Source organism: Lagopus muta, chromosome 6 (assembly GCF_023343835.1).
Source record: "Lagopus muta isolate bLagMut1 chromosome 6, bLagMut1 primary, whole genome shotgun sequence".
Classification (NCBI taxonomy): Eukaryota; Metazoa; Chordata; class Aves; order Galliformes; family Phasianidae; genus Lagopus; species Lagopus muta.
In genome coordinates this window covers 1,209,349-1,224,400 of record NC_064438.1, presented here as the reverse complement: position 1 = coordinate 1,224,400, position 15,052 = coordinate 1,209,349, and the positions used below count along the sequence as shown (strand labels likewise).

General features: G+C 42.0%; 1 protein-coding gene and 1 long non-coding RNA gene across 2 annotated transcripts in view; one reads left to right on the top strand and one right to left on the bottom strand.

Annotated features, from left to right (window-relative positions):
• The window catches only part of LOC125694710 (uncharacterized), a 93,895-nt gene extending 91,063 nt beyond the window's left edge, over positions 1-2,832 (bottom strand). The window contains exon 1 of the long non-coding RNA XR_007377668.1: positions 2,785-2,832. This is a non-coding gene — a long non-coding RNA (uncharacterized LOC125694710). The remainder of the gene's footprint in view (positions 1-2,784) is intronic.
• A 1,148-nt stretch (positions 2,833-3,980) lies between these two features.
• On the top strand, positions 3,981-14,549 carry RCN1 (reticulocalbin 1). The gene is made up of 6 exons (XM_048948301.1): positions 3,981-4,247; positions 5,672-5,865; positions 6,924-7,102; positions 7,467-7,527; positions 9,740-9,939; positions 10,583-14,549. Exons 1-6 carry the CDS (start codon positions 4,015-4,017, stop codon positions 10,688-10,690), a joined length of 975 nt encoding a protein of 324 aa, XP_048804258.1. The 5' UTR covers positions 3,981-4,014; the 3' UTR covers positions 10,691-14,549.
• The last annotated feature ends 503 nt before the right edge of the window (positions 14,550-15,052 follow it).

Here is a 15,052-nt window from a genome sequence, read left to right as displayed (position 1 = left end):
GCTGTCAGAAGCAAAGGATTTTTTTATACTCTTGAAAATGTAAATGTTTGGGGAAAAAAAACACTAACAACAATTCCTGATAAGAGGAAAAGTTTAAGACTTCTCCCAAATGGTCTAAAATGATCGTTAACCATGCTTATTGGCAACAGTACCTTGAGGCACAGCTCAGATTATCCCTAAGTGGGATGGACACTGCACAGACTCAGTAGAAAAAGTCAACAGTGCTCATAAAAAATAGTAGAAATGGTAACCAGAAGCAGCAATAGTAACAGCACTAGTAACCAGAAATTAATCAGTAGAAATACTAGAAAATCCTTGCCTGAAGAGTTTACTAGTGCAATTAGATGAGACCAGTAGAGGACAACAGAAGTAGGATATCCCACAGAACAAACGAGGTTGCCAGCATCGTGGCCTTGCCATGATCAATTTGGGTAGATGTCACCTAATTCCAGATCATACAAAATAAACCAGGCATCAGCTCATTCTGAAATACTGCTGCAATTACATTGCCAGTAAAATACAGCACTGCTGTATGCAGTCTCTTGGTGCCAATGGAAAATTTTCAGCAGCATCGATGAGCGTGTTCTGTGGCCTTTGGAAAGTAAAAAGTTTTAACAAACAGTTCTGCTGCTGTGATCTGAGTTCATGCAAAGCACATTAGGCTAACTGGGATGTAAAGCACAGATCTGTAAAACACAAAATAAGTTTCTCTAATTTAATCTGAGGTGACACACATCGTTGACTCGTATCTATCCAAACCAATCACATGTTCTGTGTACAGAGGAATACCATAATTTAGTTACTATGAATTCACAGGGAGCAGTGGAGTTGAGGAAAAAAAAAAATATTTTCATTTTCTAGCTTCTCAGAAAAACACGTTCTTCTTTTGCTTGCCTTAGAAAAAGCATATTTCTCCCAGACATTTATCTTCATCTCCTATTAATATTAGCAGAATTGTCATCAAAAAATTACCATGCTCCCCAACTGAGCTACAGATTAAACTTTTCAGAGTCGAAATAATCTCTGCTCCTGGATCTAGCCTCTCACAGCTCTCAGTGGGAAACTGGGCATCCTACCACCCCAGCCCTGTCAATGGCAGTACTTCCCCACACTCACCCACAGAAAGTTAAGCTTATTTGTGTTCCAGATTCCAGCCCCAGCATGCCATCATTCCCTAATAACAAAGTGCCACCATGAATGCCTGGACTGCTGGGTTAAATCCACTGGCTCATTTCTTCAGGTTGCCTCAGGGGACGGTCAACCACAGCCACACAGGATGCTGAGATGTGTCTGATCAGATGCTAAGAAAACCACTAACTATTTCAGAACTTCAACCTATTTACTTTGGGATCTCCAAGTAAATGGGGCTAAGTACCATCAGGCACCACGTATGAGCAGGAAATAAACTGATTTTGCAAGGGCAGAAGTAAAAGGTATCAGCTCTGGGAATCAGCCAGGATGAGAGTGTCTTTGCATGACTGTTAGCAGAGCTACACAGGCCACAAAAATTTAGATCAGATAGAAGATTTGAAGCAGTTTTGGAGACTGGCTCTTTAACTGAAGATGTATTTGCACTCTATGAGCTATTAGGTACTCCATCACTCTTACTTCTATCAGTCTTTAGGCTTGAGTTGGATTCTAGTTTTAGTGCAGACTTTAAATGTCAGTAGGAATATACAGTGCTCTTTTCTTTGAAAGCTACATTCTGATGCCATCAAGTATAATGACTGTTTTACTAGGCAAGAATCAAAAACAATAGGTAGAGATGATGTGCTTTGAGAAGAGGATTGCTACTGAAAGCATAGGAACAGGTATTAGCCAGCAGGCAGACAGAAAACATGGCATGCCCTTGGGCTCATCACATGGCCTGAGGAAAGGCACTACTAGCAATGCCCAGAAATACTGACCAAAGATGTCAGCATGCCCTTATCAGGGCAAATGCAGACTGAAGATAGGATATAGAACAAGTCATCTTTGTCTTATCTGAGTAAATGGACCCGTAGGACACACACACTGTGGCTCCGAGTAAAATTCAACAGTTTGTTGAAAGTGAATATATCAGTGAAAGTAAATATGTGAAGAGTGAAATGTAAGATGGAAAAAGTGAGATAAATATTGTTAGATTCAGGGGAAAAGTGTTATAAACAGCAAGCTAAGCTCTTTGATTTGCACTGCTTTCCAGCCCATAAAACCCTAATATCTGCCAGTGTTTCATTAAAAGCTTATAAACTACCCAGCATGCCTGCTGCTGCATAAATAAATTGCTAAAAACACATTTTCAGTGTTGCAGACCTTGTATGCAAAGAAACCCAACGTGCATAAAACTCAGCCACGTGACTGGAAGTAGCGTGGATCACAAAAATAACCCCTTAAACTCTAACCATAATTAAAGTTGATCATTCAGTAGTGGTCAGTTTCTCTGAGCAGACATGCTCATAGTGACACTTTTAACACAGAAAATGCTAGTATCGCAGAGAGAATTACTCAAAAAAAAGTGTTACAACTTAAGACTGCAAAAGAAAGCTTCTACCATGTTGTGAATCATGTAAAATTAACAGAAGGAACAACTTTTCAAAGAGGACTGAGAGTTTCAGGTGTTTGGTGATGTCATGATAGCCCTACAGCAAAATCAAAGTTAAACTGAGCAGTACAAACACCTGGGAACAGCGAGGCTGAGAGGATCTGTATAATCAATGAATATTAAGAGGCTATAATTACAAAATAAACAAGAGAGTTTGGCAAAGCAGATAACGATAACAAAAAGAGAATAGACAGAAAGCTTACCCCTATCCTGGGCTCACTCACAAAACACCAACAGAGCAGATCTCCAGAAGTGACCCTACCCCACTGGTAGCCAGCTCTTCAATAGGTCTAGGAGCACATTGCCTTCACCTGTGCTCCTCTGGCTGACTCATGGCTCGCCTCAGGTGGTCAATCAGAGGCTCAGGGTGTGACAGCAGCAAGACGCACCTGCTACCTTTGCAGGTGGCTTACCTCTTGACCAGCACCACGCGGATCAAGAAGGTAAAAATTCAGTACCTCAAGGACAGAATTGCTGGAAGATTGGAAAGGGGAGCCACATCTGAATCATTGCACAAGTCTGAAATTCCAGAAGATGTTAATGATGACTATTTGTTTTCCTTGCACCAAGCAAATACCTGTTAAACAATACACATGTTGCATCTTGCTGGCTTTATAAACCCAAACAGTTTCAGTTACTCCAGCGTTTTCAGGATCCCAAGTTTGTTTCAGTTACAGGGGTGGTGGCACTGGTATGATTAGTATCTTCTAGGGCAGTGCTGGCAACCTTGTTTCTTCTACTACATATTGTTGGGGTATTAATTCGGTGTTACATGAAGTTACAAGTTATGCTTGTTTGCTTACTTTACTGTTGCTTGTCTCAAAAAGCAAATTATCCTATTTTTGTTCTTTCCAAACCACTGTAGGGATGACAGCAGGACCCACAAGCCTAACACATGGGATGGCCAGACTGTACAGACTGAGAAACAGAAAGGAGAGGGGCTTTAACATTTAAGCGAGCTGCTGCTTTGTGCCGGCTCATTCGTGTATCAAGAGAGCAAGCTGAGAACGCGCTGTGACTTCTCTAATTTGCTTCCCCGAGTTCTCTCGGCGAACTTTAAAGCAGGAAAAAAGATAAGGCAACCACCGGCCACTTCCTAAGCGTAAAAGCAAGGGCAAACTCCGGTGAGCCCGCTGCAGCTGTCAGGCAGGCACAGGTGGGCAAGGAGCAGGGGACAGACCCCCGAGCTTAGCAGGACCAGCCCCGCGGCCTCGGTCCCGGAGGAAGGACGGCGGACCGCCCCGAGCTCCGCAGCTCCGCCCGAACCGCCCTGCAGACGTGGCGCCGCCGGGCCGGGCCGCGCTGGCGGGCGGCCGCTGCCCAATCGCGAGCGGCGGAGCGGCGGAGGAGGAGCGGGGCCGGGCGCGATGAGCGGCGGCGGGCCGCGGCGCGGTGCTGGCAGCAGGACGGAGGGCGTCCGGCGCCTGCGGGGAATGGGCGGCGGGGGGCGGCGGTGCCCAGCGGCGCTGCTGCTGGCGCTGCCGCTGCTGGCGCTGCCGGGCGGGCTGGGCAAGCCGACGGCGTGGCAGGAGCGAGCGCGGCCCGGAGCGGCGCAGCAGCACGAGGACGCGCCGGGATTCCGGTACGACCACGAGGCCTTCCTGGGCAAGGAGGAGGCGCGGAGCTTCGACCAGCTCAGCCCGGAGGAGAGTCAGGAGCGGCTGGGGTGAGCGGCGGCCCGGGAGGCGGAAGCGGGGCGGGGGGGAGGGGGCGGCGCGCGGGGCTGCTGCGTAAAGAAGAGCGGAACGGCTGCCTCGCTTCTGTATCCCTTCTCTCCCTTTGCTCTGCCGTTCCCGTGAATCAAGCTGAAGCCGTTTCTTCTCTTGCCTTCATCACAATTCTTCTATTTCCCAGGCCGCCGTTAAACCAGCTCCCTGCAACTTCTCTGCGCGGGACAATTTGCTCCGTCTTGTTCTTACTTCCATGCATCAGTTGCCTTAATTTACTGCTTCTCTGCCCTTTACGTCTGCGAGAAGGCACGTTGCTAATTAGAACAAAGTTTCACAGTAGTTATAAAAAGATCTTTGCAATCAGTAAGCGGAGAATAGTCAAAAAAATAGTCAAGTTCTGTACTATGAGAGTGGTGAGGTGCTGGAGCAGCTGTCCAGAGAGGCTGTGGATGCCCCATCCATCCCTGGAGGTGTTCAAGGCCAGGTTGATCCCTGGGCAGCCTGGGCTGGTAGGAAATGTGGAGGTTGATGGCCCTGCATGTGGCAGAGGGGTTGGAGATCCATGATCCCTGAGGTCCCTTCCAGCCCTGGCCATCCTGTGATTCTGAGAAAATGTCTGTACGTTCTCACTAAGAGGAGTTGTGCCCTTCCACAAGGAACGGTACTGAAGCATGGTTTGTCTGTCTGATGCCACCATAATGGTGCTGTTGGCTCAGCATAACCTCCTGCTCCTTGTGCAAGCTGTCAGCTATTGACCTGCATCTCAGTAAGCAAAGCCATGAAGCACAAATGACCAGTTTAATCCAGATTGTTTGAAAAGCGAGCAAAAGAAACCATCTCAGCATACACATTTGTGACTTACATAGAGCGTGTCACTAAACAAGGGCATGGGTTACTTAAATTAGGCCTTCATTTTTCCAGCTGGGGGTGTGAACCATGTGCAAGTGGTGAATGTTCACAGGACTCACCCCAGCCTAGCATCGATCTGCTGGAAAGCCGCAGAAGGAACTGCAGGGGTCCACAAAACCCAACACTTTTGTCCTTGTGGCCTCTGCTAAGATGCGTGCTTGTATTGTAGTTGTTTTCCTAGTCTAAGTCCATCGTAGCCTCTGCTTGCAGCCTGTGAGCAGGTCCCCCCCAAGTCAGTAGACACAATCTACAAGCCATCCGAGATAGTTTGTTCAGTAACTTTGAGAGCGCAGGTTCCATTTTGATTATTCATAGCAATATTGAATAATGAATAGAGAAACGGTAAGATAATCTTCAAAACACAAGAAAGCCTCTGTCAGTGGGACAGCTTTCTGCATTTTGGACATTACATTTTAGAGGAAAATCAGGACCAGGTAACAATAATGAAGTTGGACTGACACCTGGTTTGTTTTTCTGCCCACCCTTAACGGATACCGCTCTCTTTTTACAGGAAGATTGTGGATAGAATAGATGAAAACAAAGATGGCTATCTCACAACAGAGGAGCTGAAAAACTGGATTAAACGGGTACAGAAACGCTACATCTATGAAAACGTCGCTAAGGTTTGGAAAGACTATGATACAAACAAGGACAATAAAATCACCTGGGAAGAGTACAAACAAGCTACCTACGGTTATTATCTAGGTGAGACACCATCAGATTATATGCTCAATGACAGCTGAGGTTATGAGGCACCTTGTAGCCAACCTGACTCTGGTATCACAGTCAGGGCTTTGGGAAATTGCCTAAAGATGCTCAGAGGTTGAAAGCTTCTTGTGTCTTTATTGTGGCCATTTCCATGTGGATCACCACTACAGAGAATGGTTTGTGGAGGGCTTTATTGAGTGTACTGACAAAGCTGAATTGAAGTCTCCTGACTCCAGTTAGAAATGTGTTATTTTTTAACATTAAAAATGGTGCTTACATTCAAAAACACAATTAAGGAATGTTTGTTAATTGAATCTCACTTAAATTTGTGAGAGTGTAAATGGTAAAAACTTTGGCTGGGTATAAGCTATAAATATACATATAGCTTATCTTTGCTATAACAGTGCTGAGAGAACAACAAATGGATATTAATTGGCCATGGGTGCATTTATACTGGAAATGAGAAGACAGTGTCTTAACGCCATATATGCAGTTTCTGGAGCAATAGCAAGCAATCATAAGTAGAAGGTTTGATTGCTTTTTCAAACCAAGGAGTTGTGTACATCGTACTGATTCCTAAAAGGAATAAAACTTCTGTAAATGAAATCTACTCTGAATACTTCGTAAGCAAAACTTATGAAAGCAGATTAAAAAAATTCATCTGCCAAGTATACTATGTGATGCTGCAAAAGCAGGCTGGATGTGGCTCTGGGCAGCCTGATCTAGTGGCTGGTAACCCTGCCCATGGCAGGGGGGTTGAAACTAGGTGATCATCGTTGTCCTTTTCAATGCAGGCTATTCTGTGATTCTGTGAAAAGCCTGGATTCCAAGAGGAGACTTACTTGGCCATTAACCTATACTATTAAGTCACCTATAAAATGGAAGAGTTTGACCCTACAGTTCCCTAGGAAAGAGAAATTCCAGTTTAACACAGCAGCTGTTCTAGCAATAAGCCTTTCTAGACTCAGTGTATATATCAGTATATTAGGAGAATTTGTTGTTCCTTGTGAAATGCACTATCACGTAATTTTGTGATTGTCTTGATTAATTGGCAGAAAAACCAGAAGAATTCCAAGATGCAACAGATCGGCACAGTTTTAAAAAAATGCTGCCCAGAGACGAAAGGCGATTCAAAACTGCAGATCTGGATGGAGACTCAGCTGCCACTCGTGAAGAATTCACTGCTTTCCTTCACCCAGAGGAATTTGAGCACATGAAAAACATCGTTGTCTTAGTAAGCAGTGCAAAACCAATGACGCTATTTTTACTTCGCTTAATGGCCAACTGGGGAACTGAAAGGGATAAATTCTTGAAATTCACTTGATTTAGAGCTTTCAGTACAAGGAAGACCGAACAAGAGCACTTAGACTGCTCTTAAATTGAAACCATTTTGGTATGGATGTGTATCAAAATAAAGGAAAAAGTATGCTGATGTGAGGCTGTCAAAAACAAAGTGTTCGATACTGACTTGTAATTGCACTTAGCTTAAAACATCAGCCTGATGTCCAGGTCAGGGCTGGAGTGCAGAATGACTTGAGGAGGGGAATAGCCAGAATTCTGTTTTCTCTTAATTACTTCAGTGCAAAACTATTTTCCAGGAAACGTTAGAAGACATAGACAAAAATGAGGATGGCTTTGTGGATCAGGATGAGTACATTGGTAAGACTTGAAGTTTGTTTCTTACAAAGTGTCCATTTGTCCCTCTTCTCTCAAAGCTACAACGAAGAGGAATGTTTCTGTGCTTCCAAGTTGCCCGTTTTTACTAAGTAGTCTAGATTATTCAGGAGGTAAACCCACCTAGCTCTAAAAGGATTTTTTGCAGCAATGTCTTTGTTTCTCCTAGAAAAACAAGACAACGCATTAAGAATGAACCTTAGAGAAGTGAGATTCAGGGTTCTCAAAAAACTGTGATGTGAAAAACAAGTCTGCGTTACTTAAGTGACAGAGAACAGAATTGGGAACATTAACAGCAGATCAGTCACCGTTAATTTACACAAACTTGAGTCACTCTGTGCAGTTAGCTGCTGTCTTGTGCTTAGACGTGAAAACAGAATGGACTAGAGATCAGCTATACATGACACCTTGTACCCTTTTGAATAATTCTGCTGATTCCAAAAGCTAACCTCTCCCTTTTCACTCACTTTGATGGGTTTTAAATCAAGGAAGTAGTACCAGGAAAGCTATAAAGATCACTTCTCATGTAATCAGGAACAGTATACACATGTTAATTAATGGCAGGGGGTTTCTTTGCCTTGTAAATTATATTTAGCCTCAGAATGTGAGTGCTATTCATTTATGACTGAAATAACAGGGCAGCATAATTTCCACAGTAATTTCAGTTCATTCAGTGACATTACCTACATATAATTATAAGGTAATTGTCAACATTTGTTACCATTGCAAATGCTGTTTTTTTCTGTCTCTAGGATAGAAAGCATAGAATGTTCTAGTCACAATCACCCCACATTGGCAAGGATGATAAAAATCAAATTGACAGGACGTCAGGCGCTTCGAATAAACAATATAATTTGCTCTTTAAAAATGTGAAAGTGAATGTGTTGTCTGAAGTTTTCTTTATGAGTTGAGGAAAATTGTTTAAAATATTCCTACATCCCTTTTTCAGATACAATTCCATTTTGGTTTTGATCAAGCTGGGGTTAAAAAACAGCCAAATCACTTCTTTGATTGGGAACAATAAAAAAAGCCCACAGAATGCAGTCTCTGGATCAGGTATTTCATGGGGAAACCTGCTGAAGGTTGCAGAGCAATTCTTCCCTCTTCCCTCCTTCCTTCTTGCCTCTTGTTTTGACTTTTACAAAATTAGTTTTAGATTTTATAAAAGCAGCAAAGCAGAATATCTCCAGTCACGTAAAGCACAGAGGACTGAATTGTCACCCTGCATGAACAGGTACTGAGCCTTTCAGGGATATTTTGAACAGTTCTACCAATAGAGAGGCCTCAGCCTAGTGTATATGCTTCCACTGTGGGGTAAGGGGAGACTATTCTTACATTTCAGGTCAGCATTTACATATACAAATGCCAGTGAGCCTGACCTTAAGACCAACCCTGCAGGATGCACATTTTCCATACCGTACCCCTGAAAACCAAATGCCACAAGTCCCAGTAGTATTATCTACAGAGCAAGCTTCAATAGAAAAATCAAAGGCTTGAGAAATAAGCACCCCAAATGAGCAGGTGCCAATTGATTGGCCACAGAGACCAGAAGGATAAAGCAAACACACTTGTGCTTCCTGAAGGATTTTTGCAACTATTGTGATTTGGAAGGCCTGTGCTGCAAAAGAACAGATGTAAATCAGTACTAGCTCTTACTAGTCACTGGTACTCTCCAAACCCTATTTATATAGATAGCAGCTGCCACTGTGGCATTTTCCTACCACGACCCATAGCAACAACATGCAATGGAATATTGGTGGGAAGGTTCAACCTCTACTGCCGTACCACCAGCATCTGTCTCTGACATCATGGGCCAACATCATAAAACAGGAGGCATTAGTTTCAGAGCAGCCCTTGTAAAATATATAATAAACATTCTAATTTTTAATATGTTCCTTAAAGTGTTAAAAAAGAAGAACAAAGAGAAAAAACGAGTGAGATATTTTACCTTGTTTTTTGAGTTGGACATGCCTGCCTTAACCACTCTGCTGGCTGGAGTCTGATTTTATCCATGAAGACGTTTGCTGGCAGGGACAAGATAAAATTGCTAAGTCCCTTTCTACGTGACTAAGCCCAGTCTGAAGTCTCTGATTGCTATTTAGTAATAGTTTTCCTGAGGAACACTGCAAATATCACTAGCTGGTATATAATTTTCAAGTTAAGTATGACTTGAGTGAGACTTCGATTCCCTTTCCAGCTGATATGTTTGCAAATGAAGAGGGAGGACCAGAGCCTGACTGGGTGACCACAGAGCGTGAGCAGTTTGCAGATTTCCGTGACCTCAACAAGGATGGAAAGATGGACAAAGAGGAGATTCAGCACTGGATTCTCCCACAAGACTACGATCATGCACTTGCTGAAGCCAGGCATTTGGTCTATGAATCAGATGTCGATAAGGTACACAGAGTTCCAATGTATTTTAGGAAAAACTAAGGGTTGGGGTTTTCTTGTTTGGTTGTTGTTGGGTTGGTTCTTTTTAAACATAGAGTCAGATAGCAAGAGGTGATTCCTGGTAACTGTCGTTATTAGTGCACTATGCTTAAAGTTTTAGAGGCTAGATACCACCTAGGAGGTGTTTCTGTAATCAGATACACATTCACTTCATTTAACATGAGAGACTAGAGATCCCAGATGGTGATCATCTGAGGTGTAATGCCGGCAAAGTTAGAGCCTGAAAAACCCAAACTCTTACACAGAGCAGCTTAAATTTCTAACAAGCAACTGTCTTGAACCAAATACACAGAGGATTTTTATTGTTAGGAAGGCAAAACCAAACCACGTGAAAAACTACGTACCAGATAACTCAGACTGTTTGGTAGTGAGTTAATTACAAGTTAGTTTCAATTAGTAGTTGACCCAACTGAAGCCACAGGGACTTCAGTAGGGTTGAAAAGCTCACTCACAGCTGCAATGACTCCTGAATCTCAAGACTGGTTTCTTTGAAGAACTTTCTGTGTCCCTGGGCTCTCGTAAGTCTATGTGGTATCTTATACTTAGCTTTAAAAATGTCCTTAAAGAGGTTTTCTTTTCTTCCCACCAGGATCAAAAACTAACAAAAGAGGAGGTTTTAGACAACTGGAATATGTTTGTTGGAAGTCAAGCTACTAATTATGGGGAAGACCTCACAAGAAACCATGATGAACTATGATATAAGTATACCAAGCAGCATGCCACAGGCCTTTTCTCCATTTTACTGAATCTACCATGTCCATCCCCTTTTTGGGGAGGATGGACAAGGGACACACACAAAACTGTATGACTTGCATATATTTTTAACATGGCAGTTTATTACCTCAGAAACTACATAGAAATAGGGTTGTTCTTTTTTAACTTTCTTCACAAGGTTAAATGCTGTATCTAATTACACAGTTCTGTTTTGGGGAAAAAATGGTAATGTTTCTTAGTAGGTTAGATCTGGGAAAGGCACTTACAACGTAACTCCAAGGATCTTCAATAATAACAGGTTTTCTTCAAATGCCCATTTTTATCATAGTAAAATGCAGCTACGATTAGTAAGAAAGAAACCTACTTTTTCAGTAGTCTAAGTTGTTTAGACATCATTTCTAATAGTGTTTGAAATCATAGAATGCCTTAAGTTGGAAGGGACCTTGAAGATCATCTAGCTCTTAATTCCCTGCTGTGGGCTGATTGCCACCCACCAGATAAGGCTGCCCAGGGCCCTATCCAGCCTAGTCTTGAATGCCTCCAGGGATCAGGCACCCAGAACTTGTCTGTTCTGACAGTTTCACCCTCCTGTACAGAGGTCTGACAAGATCCACAACCTTTTTGTCCACGCTGCATTTTTCTCTCTAAGTTGGGCTGAAGGAGATACCAGCAGACCCATGGGTCATAGCTTTACAAGTGCATCATGTGCCATTGGCCCTTCTCTCTAAGTCCCACTGCAGTGCAGAAGCAACATGTGGCCCAACAGCCATGCTGGCATTCCTCAGCAAGGGTTGTGGAGTTCAGACTGACAGCTGTTCCTTCTGACAACAGAATAATGTACATTGTTTGTGGGCTGTTAGTTATGCTGTTCCCTGGAAGGAATTATGCCACATGGAGCATAATTTATCTCACGCTTTTCATGCTTTACCCAAGCCATGCTCTTGTTCACACAGTGTGAATGGCAGCAGCTCCGTGATGGAGAAAGAATGAGACATATCACCCCTCTGGGCCTTCTGTTTTCTGTACTACAGACACGGACAGATTCATGTGGCTGAAGTTCTGGTTTGTATGTATGTACGTATAAATAAGTGTTACTGAAGCAACTACATGGAGACAGCTTTCCTTCCAAAGAAAGGAATGAGCTTTCCACACAGGTGCTATCTTTTTTTACTGTATAATGTGAGCAGTAACATGTATATTTTTATATACTAACTCCGATAAGTTTGGTTGGTTTAAAATATATTATTTTTAAAACAAGCACAGTAAAACCATAACTTTTTGATACTATGAAGGTGCAATAACACTAATACAGACAGACTAGCATAGAGAGATGATGTGATGCTTCTTATGCCAAGAGTTCAGCCTGCAGCACTGGCTGGTCATCTACAAACAGCAGCTGGATGTATGGCACCAACTTTTTCTTCTTTGCATCGTTAAACAAAGCTAGAAATAAGTTAAGTGTATATTTTTAGTATTGCTAGAACCTGTTCTGAATGCTAAGGTCACATAAGAACAGTGCTAAATACTTTCAGTTGAAGATAGCTCTGTATTACACACACTGGCAGGGATTACTTGCCTTTGCTAACTTTATTATTAAGCTTTTAGCATGCACCTACAACATTGCCAGCAAGGTCTCCTAAAAGTCCCTACCTCTTCTGCTAACATAGAGTAGGACAGATGTCATAAGACATAAACGGTTTTTGCTCTCCCAGTAATTCCATGTCAAAGTAATGCCTAAATGCAGTGTTACCTGAGAAGCAATAAAATTGTATCTTGGCACACATAAAAAATTATCTGTATGGTTTATTATTTGGGTTTGGAAAGGTTTGCTGTATTGAGTAGTCCTAACAATCTTGATAACTGCTGTTTTCTAGCAGCCCTTTCGTACTAAAGTTTGAGATTTTTATATTTTAGTACAGAGATTTTATATTTTAGTCCAGAATTGCTGTGCTCTCTCTGCACTTGGATCATCTTCTGCTGTTTCAGGAAACAATACCTTAAGAGACCACAGTAAAAAAGCTTGTATCCTGCTACTGAAACTGCAGCTCAGACTAGATAGAAAGCCAAGGGTTTTCACTGGAGCCCAAGGGAAGGTTGTTTGGTAACTCTTGTTGAAATTCAGTGGGAGCTGGGTGCTGAGACACTAAGCATCATTGCCTGCAGCTAAACATGACACTTCCAAATCCACTGCATTCTGCCCCAACAAAAAAAACTGCATCTGAGCTTTGACAAGCAATCACATTTTCTTCTACATTACTCAATGAATTTGGAATAAAATTAGCATCAAATGAGAGATTATATTCCTTTATTTGTTCTCAATTTCTATTAATGCTTGGGATACACTGGGTATTTTCCAGTATGAAATAATGCAAGAAGAGTGGTACTCAGAATATGCCCAGCTACGATTAAGGCAAACATGCCAGTTAAAATGAAATTCAAGCCAATCAAGTTATCAATCATTCTAAGTATAATGGAGTCACACTAAGAGCATTTTTATAAAACAGAATACAAAAACATATTTTAGAGAACATATCATTGATGTGATTTCATTCTAAAGGCAACCTCCTTCCATAGCTCTTAGTGTTTCACTTACCAACCTTCAGCAATGCGCAGTATATTTTGTGCACTAAATCTTCCTTTCAAGCTCAATGCACTGTGGAAGAGTAACTCCAAAAGAGACTAGAGCTTCTGGGTTTAAATTTAACACTATTTAAGGAAAGCAAACCTTTGCTAGGGGATATAACTGTTAACATTGTGATTTTTCAAGCCTAAGGTTTCTAATGGGGTTTGACTGTTCCAGAGATAAGATTTTTTTTTCCTAGGTAACATATTTCAAGTCATATTATGAGCAAATGTTACAAAATTTTAGTGTAATGTGAAATACTGTAATGTCAGATAGCATTATTTATCTGCTTAATATGACTAAACCCATTAATTGCTGGGAGCCATGCTTCATCCCAGCAACATGAAAATTCATTTTGTGCCTATCTTGTCAGTTATTGCCAATTTTCTTAATGAATAGTGACGTAGTGAAATTCTGTCGGGAAATGTGTTTATGTATTTCCAGCTGCAGGTTCTGTGTGCTAACTTCCTGTTACACAGATCCTCCATTACCTACATGTTTTCATTATGCCTATGCCACACCGTATCAAAGGTGCGTTTTTCCTCCTTATGTATCTGGAAAGCCATTATTATTGCACATGCAGTTTTAATTATTAGAATTTATGGAATGAACTAAGTGGCTAATGTGCATTGTCTTATATTTCCATTCAGTGATTCAATCGAGTTAAATCTGTCTCCCATTCCAATCAAGGTACTTTACATAACTCCCTGTGGAATGGAGAATGCAGCTCATCCTTATCCTATTACTTTTACACAAGTATCTTAAAATAGTCACATAATGATTTACTGTCACAATACAGAAGTCAGTCTGGATCCCAGTGAACTTAACAGCAGAACCCCTTGACCCTGTGCAGAGGGACAAAGGCCTCGGCCACATAAAAGCAAGCACAGATACAATGGGGTGGATGGTGGGACTTGAGGTTCCAAGAAATTTGATGACCATCAGCTCCCAATCCCCATCTTACTACTGAACAATAATGCTAGGATTTTAGGTTGATTCATTCTCACGTAAGGTATTCAGGGCATAAGCCTGTTTCAAGGAGGACAATGTCTAATGGTCTGTTCAAATACATTTATCCCTTCTACTGAGTGATGATATCTCTCTTAGACAGCTGATTACCATTAGCATATGTGACCATTGGCACATGTAGCTTGTTTTGCAGGGTGGCAGAAGACGCCACATGAAACATTTCAAAGCCAAAGATGTTGCAAAGCCTGGCATGGTCCGTAGTCAAATACTTAGAGACAGGTATGGCTTATTAGTTCCAATTTAGGATGCTATGTTCCATTTAATATGCCCAGCAAGGAACACAAACCAAAGTTACTAAGATTCAAAGAAATAAAATTAGGTTCACATTTAATTTACAGGTACTAACGAGGCCCTTCACATCCAAGTGCTGTGTAGATCCCAAACCTGATGATTTTCAAAGCAGAAGAGAAAGAAAAGGTACCAGCTTTCCCATAGTGTGCAGGTATATAAGGGACTTAGATGCACGTGACACAGCAAAGGCAGCTTCCCAGCTGCATTCTGTCTCTTCATAGGATGAGATAAAATTTCTTTCCCAGATAGGAGCAATTCCTCACTATGTCTGCCACAAGAGTACAGCAATCATCAGGTATGTCTATTACTATTCCTGTTGACAACTGATGGATTTCTGTCTTCAGAACAAACGTTGGCTGTGCTTATGGCAGCAAAGTTCTGCAGCTTAGTTTCATCTACTGC